At 44.2% G+C, this 11,148-nt stretch overlaps 1 protein-coding gene and 1 pseudogene across 2 annotated transcripts; one reads left to right on the top strand and one right to left on the bottom strand.

The window, feature by feature from the left end:
- Positions 1–3,219: 3,219 nt before the first annotated feature.
- Positions 3,220–7,054, top strand: LOC125515979 (uncharacterized; annotated as a pseudogene). Its single transcript, XR_015608249.1, has 2 exons — positions 3,220–6,365; positions 6,588–7,054. The product of XR_015608249.1 is annotated as an uncharacterized LOC125515979 (transcript).
- Positions 7,055–7,754: 700 nt separating this feature from the next.
- LOC147963211 (uncharacterized) lies at positions 7,755–10,659 on the bottom strand (the record flags this gene model as incomplete). Its single annotated transcript, XM_087529516.1, has 1 exon — positions 7,755–10,659. A coding segment is annotated over one exon (2,208 nt), but the record flags the coding sequence as incomplete, so codon positions are not given.
- Positions 10,660–11,148: the final 489 nt, after the last annotated feature.

Raw genomic sequence — 11,148 nt, 5'->3', positions numbered from 1 at the left:
AACCGAACATGGGAAGAAATTTCTCTCTGGGATCCCCAGATACAATTGCCATTACATATGAAATAGAGGATTTGGACTAAAATGACACATTCAATTTATAATCTTTCTATAACGCATATTCCACTTCCTTATAGTTGCTAAACATATTTGTTGAGTTTTTATGACGCTTGAACAATAGTCCAACCATCCAAAGTGTGTTCATTCGAGGGATAAAAACATAGGGTTTGCATTCAACAGATAGGATGCCAGGGAGGCACATCCTTCGTGCTATATATGGCTGGAGCTTGCAAATTGCGTCGTGCCCATCTTGTCGTGGAGACCCTCGATGTCCCAGATCCAGCAAGACCTGCCACTGGCGTATGCACCCCCACTCCCCTCCAACGATCTCTTATAACCATGGGCTCGATTGCATATTAAATTTTGTTTGGAGGGTTATCTATGTAAAAATCTAGGGAAGTAAATGTGATTGCTTCAGGGTTGAAGGACCACACTGAAAACAATGCAATTAGTTATAAAACTGGTTGGTTGTTCACTCTATAAGTCGTAAATAAAAGAAAACCTGCCAGCATTTTGCTTTCATTTTCTTTGAAGACACTAAAATCCTTTAGTTGTTGATCACCTAGATGAGGTTGGCAACGTTAGTGTGGGAAGCGGTTGTCCTTGCAAATAATGAAGATGAAAGTGGACAAACTAAATATGGCATTGGGCTTGTTGACAAAACCATTTTTTTTATCGTCCTACTAATTTACTAGCAAACCAATGAGGTTATTTCCATAACAATAGTGTGCCTTCTCTTTCGGTTGCCTCTCAATCCTAGCTAGCTTGGCCCAACATGCATTGAGAGGTCAAAAGGCCATACGTAGCATGATATCAATGAGCTAGATATGCTCACTAGGTTCAGTTTGCTTCCATGCTTGACATGCATGATGCATCACTCAGAAGAAAAATAACTTCAATTGTTGCTCTCTGCTAGCATTCCGGAATTCCCGTGTTTTAGACTCATCTTGCAAAACACATCAATCAAGCAGGACCTACTTAATTTCTATACAACATATTAATGCAACATACATGACCCTCTCAATCTTTCATGCATTGGTTGATTCTAGCTATAGCTGCGTATTCCTAAGATAATGAACCTTACAAATAGGAAATTTCTATTTTTTGAGATAGCCCTCTAAACTGGAAGGGGTGTAGCAATTTATAGAGCTGCAGTTATGCTTGTGTTCCATTAATGCATGCCGAGTAGCAACTTCTAAAACAAGTTATGAAGACTTGGTACTTTCTTCTATAGCATGCTTGGTTGGAGGTGTAATTAAAGAGAATGGAACGTTCTGAGATACAAACTCACTCATTTGCAAGAAAAGATAATCTAAGAGCGATAGGCATGAAATTTGGAAGTCCAAACCGTAACATTTTAATAAGATGGAAGGACCATAGTTATGAGGGGACTGTTTTACACAGAACATCTTCATCCTTCACAATTTCTGCTATCATAATTTAGCCTATGCCTCTTATATTCCCACAAACTAAGAAAGGAAATGAACTTCTATCTCAAATCGCCAGAAACATTTCCAATTAGATAGGCAAAAGAAGGATTTGGACTAAAAGTAAACACTCCATGCCTAAGCTTTCCATAAGTACTACCTTCATTATAGTCGCCAAAACATATCGTTGAGTTTTTACGACTCTTGAACAGTAGTCCAACCGTCGAAACTATATTCTAGTTGCCAATTGTGTTGTTGGGACTAGTGTCATCCTCTTGGAGTGGCAGTAACTGAGAATAAGTCATAGTGCACACGTCATGAATTTGTATTCATGACCAACAAAAAATTGTTCGTTGATACATTTAAAAAAGAAAATCTATCTATTATATACTTAAGATAGAAGTCAAACAAGCCATCACGTTAGTCCACACAGATTAAATTATCTTGACCGTAAATTTTAAAGATTAATGGCTCAGATTTGAAAGATGCAGCGCTACGTACAAATATTACCATGAACAAATAGTTTGACATGTGACGTACAACACGTCTGTTTTTTTTTGGAACCAACACGTCTTTGGTTTAACTCACGTGTGATTCTACTAAAAGGTCTATATTAAAAAGTTGCCTTTGGTTGACCGTGTACTAAGGACAGAAGATGTGTTGTACGTGATCGAGACACTTCTGATTACCTAGAGTTGTACGGCTCAGACATATGAAAAGGATGCAGCGTTTTACAAAGATAGGACAGAAGACGTGTATGTATGTGTGTTTAAAAAAGACACGTGATGAAGCTTTCAAGCTCCTTGCAAAAAAAAATAATGAAGCTTTCAAGCAACATGCATAAGGGAAGGGAAAAAAACTAATCAACATGGACAATATAGGATTTTTGCTAGACTTCGCCGAAAAACTGTCAATACCGAAGGTTGCAGACTTTGCCGCTTGAGTGATATTTTCAACATGCATAAGGTAAAGAAAAAAAATCAACATGGACAATATAGTGGAGGTTGCAGACTTTGCAGCTCGAGTGATATTTTCAACATGCATAAGGGAAGGAAAAAAAACTAATCAACATGGACAATATAGGATTTTTGCTAGACTTCGCCCAAAAACTGTCAGTACTGAAGGTTGCAGACTTTGCCGCTCGAGTGATATTTTTAGCTAAGATATAAAAATGAAAATAAATAATAGTACTGATCCAACCAAGTCGTATAGTTTATTATACATGAATACAAAGACCGAGTGAGTAAAGTGAGGTCAGTGATATATCAATTAGCACGTGCTCCATAATTTGAATGGGAAAAGGACTGCGGGAGTATAGTACATAAGTACAAACTGAGCTTACACTTGACGGCCATCCACAAGATAGAAGTTAAAGTTAGTACTTACGCTAAAATATGCCGGTTGTGTGTAAGTATGTGGCTCATACTTGTAAGGAGAGATCTCTTTCAATGGTCTGAATTGGCTTTAAATTATCTGCTCTCATGCTTCTATAACCGGATAATTGTTCGGTTCACCATGAGAATTTTGTTTTACAAACGCACTGTAGTAGATTTGTCATGTAAGAAATCCAAGTTGAAATCAAATTTAGAATCACCCGCAAAAAAAAAAGAAATCAAATTTAGATAGAAAATAAATGTCGTTAACAGAAGCTACTATATTTTTTAGTTTTTTTTAGAGAGAGAGAAAGCTATATTTTTTAGTGAGAATGGACGGGCGTGGCGCCGAAAGCTGGGCTTCACTCACATATTGGGCTAAAGCCCACTTGACCCGCCGCCGGCACTCGTTCCATTCTCCAATCCCCTCCCCCGCCGGCGCTCGTTCCCCAATCCCCTCGCCGCCGGCGCCGCCACACCGTCCCCTCCGCCATGCTCCGCCTCCGGAGCTGCGTCCTCGCGCACCTGTTCTCCTCTTCCACCACCTCTCACGGCTCCACCTTCCGCCGTCTCCTCTCCGCCACCACCGCCGCGCCCGCCGTTTCCCCACACACCGGATTCGCCGTCGAGGCGTACCTGGTCGACACCTGCGGTCTCACCCGAGCCCAGGCCCTCAAGGCCTCCGCCAAGATCTCCCACCTCAAGTCCCCCTCCAACCCCGACGCCGTCATCGCCTTCCTCGCCGGCCTCGGCCTCTCCGGCGCCGATGTCGCGGCCGTCGTCGCCAAGGACCCGCGGTTCCTCTGCGCCGGCGTGGAGAGAACCCTGTCCCCGATCGTCGGCGGGCTCACCGGCCTCGGACTCTCGTCGTCTGAGATCGCGCGACTCGTCCCGCTCGCTGCCAGCAACCACTTCCGCAGCAAATCCGTCGTCTCCAAGGTGCACTACTACATCCGCCTCTTGGGCTCCTTCGAGGGATTCCTCCGGGCGTTCAAAGGTAACCAACAACTCCTCTCGTGTAACCTCGACGGCAGTGGTGGTCAAGCGGAATGTCGGGTTACTGCAGGAGTGCACGCGAGGTGCTTGCGATATTGGCAAGCTAGCCGTCTCTATGCCAAGGATGCTCACCGCCAACGTGGAGCGAATCCGGGCGATGGTGGCCAGCGCTGAAGCTTTAGGTGTGCCTCGCGGCTCTGGAATGTTCGGGGAAGCTATGCGGGATGTTGCGTTCGTCAGCGAGGAGAAGATCGCCGCCAAAATGGAATACTTGAACAAGACGTTTGGGTGGTCGGATGCCGAGGTGCGCATTGCTGTGTCCAAGGGTCCGTTTGTGCTGAGGAGGTCAAAGGACATGCTGCAGCGCCGGTCCGTGTTCCTCATCTCTGAGGTGGGGTTCAAACCGTCCTACATTGCTCGTCAGCCGTCATTGCTCACCTACAGCCTGGAGGGCCGGCTCAGACCCCAGTACTATGTTATCAAGTTCCTCAAGGAAAATGGATTGCTCAAGCGCGACCCAAGCTACTGTACAGTTTTTAAATGGACCGAGATGGAATTCCTGGAGAAGTGCATATGTCCTCACAAGAAAGCTGCACCACACCTTGCTGAAGACTACGCGACCGCTTGCAGAGGAGAATTGCCCGCGAGATTCATATTTGCATGAACCAAGAACAGGGTATTGATCTTTGAAAATGCATTAACAAAATTGTGCTATCTGTTTTTTAATTAGGCAAATCTAACATAAAAATACCATTTGGTCTAACCATATGTGTAGCTGTGGTATCACATTTGTCAAGGGAAGGTGCAGAATAGGGACGGTCTTTCTTTTATAGCTTCCGTTAGCCACTCTTAGATTTATAAGCAGCTTGCCTTCTATGCTGATCGATTTGTCTCCAAATAAAATAGAATGTAGAGACCACATTGCTCTCATATTTTGGGAAATATGTGTGTACGATAGTGCCATTTCTCTTTGTATCAGTTTATTTATTTTTGTTTCAGATGTACATTCAGTCAGCCATCCATTGGCAGTTTAAGTACCGTGAAGCACCTACAATGTTTGTTACTATCTCATTTCTTACAAGAGAGACCTGATGGAAACTATCCATATGTCCCTGCTCAAGTGCCATAATGTCCCGTGAAACTATCCATATGTCCCTGCTCAAGTGCCATAATGCATTCTTCTGCCATTGGTTGCAAACTCTGGTTTTGTATTACAGTAGGGATCAAGGTTGGGCTGCCTGCCCCTAAAAACCAGAGGAAACCCTAGTTTCAAAACAGAATGCGCATCACAGTAGGGATCCCATAGCTGAAGATTATTACAGACTGCATTTATATAGGCGAGAATATAAATAATTGCCCTTTTGTGCATGTTTGTGACAGCCAGATACCATCTAGGGACATCTGCTGTAGGTGATTATAATTGTTGTCATAGATCCTTATGTCACAGAGCTACATATTTTTTTGGTTTTACTGCGCTTTAGTGACAGTCAAAACTAACCGCTACAATTTCGCATTGTGCAAATAAGGTAATAAAACATTCCCCGAGTTCTGCGAGTGGCCTAATTGAGTGGAGGAAGCCCAACTGATTGTGCAGATTCAATATTGAAGATTTTCCTTGACCCCCAAATGGCATCTTCTCTATTGAATCTGCCCACAAATTAAGTATATATGAATCACCTTAATTTCCTGCTGGACAACCTGCATGCTCAAGTGGCGACAATGTCTACTGATGGAGCAAAATTTTGAGGGCTGCCAAAATTTGAAGTGTCAACTAATTTCAGATTTACATGAACCAAGAGTGTGCTATGAAAATCGAGTAAACTGTGTATGGTGCGACAAAGTTTTCATTCTCTAAGAAGCTGGTAATTCTCATTTCGGTGTATTTTATCGAACTGGATGTTGATTATCCGATCTGTTAGATGCTGGTACGGTCGTTACTAACTCTTGATGAAACGAGTAATTAGAATCATGGGCACTGACATGTCCATGTCATCACAAAGTTTCCTTTGAATGGTAATTCTTATTTCGGGGTTCTTGGCCTAACTGGATGTTAGTTGTCCACTCTGTTAGATGCGGGGTGATCTCGTAGTACGTACGATGTGGAGACAATGGGGCCGGTCCATGGATTTTCCTTCCTTTTGCTACATTTTTCTCATGTATGCTCCTTGCTAGTGCTTGATGAAACTTAGTTTGATTCATGAATGCAGCTGATATGTTAATGATCAATTATCATTTAGTAGAGAAGAAACCATGAGTTTGTAAATTGTAATGAACACTTGGAATGAAGTGAGTGAGAATAGGCCATTCTGGATTGCATTAAAATGCATCTTGGGAGGGTGTTTGTTTGCGCAGATTCTCACATTCCTTGGTGAGAAAAATATTGCTTCCAAAATGGAATACCTGAAGAAGACTCGAATACCTGAAGAAGACTCAGGTTGACTGATGCCGAAGATGAGTGTTGTTGTGTCGAAGGGATTTCGCTGAGGAAGTCGAAGGGATCGCTCCAGCGCAGGTTCGAGTTTCTCATCTCCATGTTGGGGTTGGAGCATGCTTACATTTCTTATCTCCTAGCACATAAAGTTTCCTCTCAATGTCAATTCTGGACCCTCTTTTTGGAAACAATTTTGCACTTGTTGATGGGCACAATACGTTGATTGATCTGAGTTCCGGTTTTGATCTAGCTTGTTTGTTGCTTGCTCTGGTTTATGTGAGCTGAAAATCCTCCTTTCTGCAGTATCTTTGTTCGATGGAAATGTTATACGTTCCCTGGGAGAGGGTGGCAAACGAGCTGACAGTTTTAGCTGTGAGGCGAGATCAGATGGTGGCAGTTTTTAGAATAAAATTGTCTTCACTGGAGAAAATGTCATGTTGTTCTGAAGAAATGCCATGCAAATCTACAGAAGCTGCCAGCAAAAACGTTCGCAAATGTCATCCGTCCCAGCGAACGTTCGCCAGTTATTGCGGTCCTTGTTTGAAGAGATTAAATGTTGTGAAAGAATTCATGCTTTATAACTTCGAATCAGTTTTACCCTTCGTTTCTCACTTGTATTTTTTAATGGCATGTCGGCTGATACTTCCGGTTCTCAACCGATCTCGAAACTGAACAATCCACTTGTACAGTTTTTTTTTTTGACAAATCCCGGTTTTCTCAGCCATTTCTTTGGCAACAACTTCTGGTACATCAACCCCAGCATGCATTCAGCTTTTTTTGATTTGCTGAACCTGGTTGGTTGTGAGTTTAATTAGGCCTTTGAGAGACCGGGCGAGAAACAAACGTACAACAAACAAATAATAATTTTTCTGTCGCCAAGTAGTACGGGTGAAATGCAATAAGCTGCTCTTGTAACACCCGCAATGTGCCTGCCTACCACACCGCAACAATTTTTCTGGGCTGATGATGTTTGTTGGCTTCCTTTCTGCTAAAAAAATACTCCCTCCGTTCCAAAATAAGTGTCTTGAGCTTAGTACAATTTTTTTTGCGAGGTACTTCCGGTAACCCGGTGGAAGGGCATGCTCCTCCCTCGTCAGCACGTGGCCTAGGCATGGCGCAAAGACATCACAAAGATTTGCCATGCCGCTTATGGTCTGCATTTCATGTGCCACCTTGTAGATCTGCAATAAATTTTGAGGCCAACGGAGCAACAAGACCCACACTTCCTGCACAAACCTGCAATAAATTTCTAAAAAATAATAATAGTTGATTTAATAAAAAAACACCGGCATCCACCATTAAGAAGATGGCCTATCACTTTGAATCTTTTCTGTCCGAAACAGGTGAACATTCAAAGTGATGGTCCATCTCCTTAACAAGAGTGTTATGAATACCGCAGCTTACTGCATTTGGACTATCCCACTATATAAACAGGTTATGTTGCTTGTCTCTAGGCGAGGTGGGACTAAAGTTTGATGGTAACCTTATCTTTACTGAGAGCTACTCTCAGCAAATGTGGCGTTACCGAGAGGCACTCTCGGTACAGGTATGGTTGGATCATAAAATTAATAGATATTCTTAATTATGAACACTGAAGTTTAATTAAATTGTTGGACTATTGGACAATGTAAAGAGGTAGGCAAGGTGGAACCAAATAGGCAACCGTTACGTTTCCAGGAGCTGCTCTCGGTAAAGAAGTCAAACCGTGGCCGTGCTGTTAACTGGCGCCGGATGTGCCACGTGGCAGTACGTTGCCGTGCAGCACTGCTTGGCTCTCGGCAAATAGTGCCTTTGCCGAGTGTTGCCTTTTTGCCTAGGGCTACTCTCGACAGTATCATGTGTTTGCCGGGATTCTCCTTTTGCCGAGTGTCACGCTGGTGTCTCTTACTTTGCCGAGTGCCCGTGTTTTGGCTCTCGGCAAAGACCCTGACACCCGGCGTATACGAAATTTCCAGTAGTGCATAGTAGACAAATAATCATAACTTTGACATCACACAATCACATCAGACAATTGTTCCTTGTCATTTCCATTCTACTAGAGCAAATGGAATTTCGGAACTTATTAGTACAAACTTCTTTTTTCTTGCAGCAGTTATTGATACCTAGTGATGACCAGATCAACAATCATTCGATAACCTGACACACCAATTGTAGACAATGGGATGGCTCAAGGAGTTGAACTGTCATGTCCTGGTAGAAAAGGGCCTAGAGAACGCATGAGGAGGAGGACATGTGTGATGAACTCCCCACCTGTGTTGAGATGCTGGTAATGGAAAGCACCTCCGCAGCGAGGCGCGGTGTAGTAAAGCATCTCCGACCACACTGCGGCGATGAGATCCCAGCGGTTAGCTTCTTCATCAATACCCATGAGCTCCTGGGCCACCTTAGATGCATGAGGCAGGACTGGAGAATAAATAGCTTCTGCAGTGCTGTTCAGGAGTTTCTTTAGATGACTGGAGCTAGCATTATCTGCGTCGACTGACTGTTTCTGCTTCTCATTCACCGTTGAGGTTGGATGTTCATCTTTTGTGCCTTCAAACACCTTCATGGCAGCTTCCTTTTCCCCCAGATTAACCATCTGTGGCTGCTGATCTGCAAGAATTTTCTCCATTTCATCATGAACTTTGGTATAAACAAGCTGGGAGTTGCTAGTAAGCATCACGCCACACTTGAATACAAGGTACAATATATAATTTGACAGCTCTCTGCTCATTTGCTTCTTCTTGGATTTGTCCGAATCGATGCTGGTGGTGCTGCTGTTTCCAGAGTAGTAGCAAATGTCTGTTGCAACGTGCCAGATGAGGACACTCGTGGGGAAATCCTTCACACCATTGATGCTATAATACAGACCTGCTGTGCCTGGACCGTTGTGCCTCCACTTTTGAAGCGCTAACTGGCCACGGAAATTGGCAAAATTGTATTGTCTGCTGATTCCAAATAGTATCAAATTGTTAAGGACAAACCCCTTGAGATCTTCAGTGACCTGTGTGTGTGTCAGACTTGGATCCCATAGTTCCACACCCCAAGCTGCCAAACACTTGTGGATCCGTTGCCACACAGTATCTTCCAAGGTATACCGCTTTACCATGCTGTATTGCGCTAGCTTTTCGGCCCACTGTTTTCTGCTCCATGCTGGCTGAATGTAGTTGGCTACAGGCAGGATGGCATTGTTAATCCTATTCCTACCTCGATAAAAATTGGACCTCGCAGAGGAAAGAATGGATATGGAGGCAGAGGACACGTCTAGGATTATGGCTCCTACGAGCAGTATGTAGGACACAATGACATCGGTTCTACTATGGACTTGATGCCCCTTCTCAGACAGGATGAATAGCACCAAGGCAATCGGGGTGGAAAGATACTGGAACAGGGTAGCTATCAGCCAGAGAATGCTCATCCAATAATACCAATTTGGAAAAATAAAGCCTCTATGGTCCATAAAAATAATAAGGACACCTGCCTCGCAGAAATCTAAAAGTGGTCTTTTTGTGTAGAACCTCTCATAACATTTTGTCAGCTTCCCGCCCACATACTCATAGGGCCCGCGGGGGCCCGGAGTTGACTCAAACTTCCCTAGCAAGGTTGGGAGATCATCCGCAACTAAAACACTCTCTGTCTCATTGAGGGGAGCATCCGCTGACATGATTTCCGTGGCATCTTCGTCGGTCAGAAATGAACTCATCTCGTTCCTCTTACCAAGCATCAAATCAAATTTGGCACCCAACAACTCTAGGGCATCATTTCTTGACGTTCCCCTATAGCTATCAGGGTTCGATGGACCTTCTAGTTGTTCGGCTGCTAACTTCAGCTTTAGTAGCGTATTTGACAAAATACGCAGGTTATCAACCCTGAGATTTGCTGGCCTGGCTGAGTAAAGGCAGTAGGTGCGGCCAGCGTACTTGAAGCTTCCATTGAGGAAGACGAGCACGGTGGCAGCCAGCAGCTGCTTGTCCGGCCAAGATGACTTGGAAACGACGTAGCCGGCCACTGCCACCTGGGAGACGAAGCCCAGGAGGTGGCGCGTCCACAGCTCGTTGTCCTGCACGGAGAGGGCGGTGATGGTGTCCTGCCCACCCAGGTGGACGAGCAGGAACGGCGCCCAGAAGAGGAGGAGCTCATGCTGCAACCCGCTCGCGTGGACGGCGAGATGGCCGAGGACGAAGATGGCCACGTAGTCGGACGACAGGTAGGCTAGCCAAAGGACGGTGCTGAGGACCCCCGACGTGCTGCGCTTCCGCAAGCCTGCTGTGAAGAAGAGGAGGACTTGCAAGGCCAAGCTCGCGAGTATCAGGCAGTGGATTTCCCATTCATTCCAAAGATATCCCACAGACGCCAGGCTGTGGAGAATTGACCACGTCACATGCAAACGCAGAGGGAAGAATAATTAGTCGCTATCGTCACTTGCCGCGCAAATATCGTGTAGTTGCTACGTACCCCCACCCACCCACCAAATACGTTGTCGTTCTCGTCCTCGTTCTCCTTTGATTAACATGGACATTTCTAGCGTCTTATACCGAAGATAATGGAAGCTTCTTCTTTTTTAGCAGGGAAATGGAGGCTTCTATTAACATCATTACAGTAATATAATACTCCCTCCACCCCCCATAAGTGTCGCTTAATTAGTACTCTCTCCGTTTTTAAATATAAGTCTTTTTTTTAGAGATTTCTATATGGACTACATACGGATGCATATAGCAAGACATATTTTAGAGAGTAGATTCACTCATTTTGCTCCGTATGTACTACTACAAAGTTGTATTAATTTTGTACTAAATCAGTGACACTTATTTTGGGACCAAGGGAGTGCATTATTACACGCATCCTGAAGAAGACGTACAATTTTCGAGTTGGCTGGGGCAATTTG

Source organism: Triticum urartu, chromosome 6A, assembly GCF_056163025.1.
Source record: "Triticum urartu cultivar PI428250 chromosome 6A, HENAU_Tu73, whole genome shotgun sequence".
Taxonomy (NCBI): Eukaryota; Viridiplantae; Streptophyta; class Magnoliopsida; order Poales; family Poaceae; genus Triticum; species Triticum urartu.
This window is presented reverse-complemented; position numbering and strand designations above follow the sequence as displayed.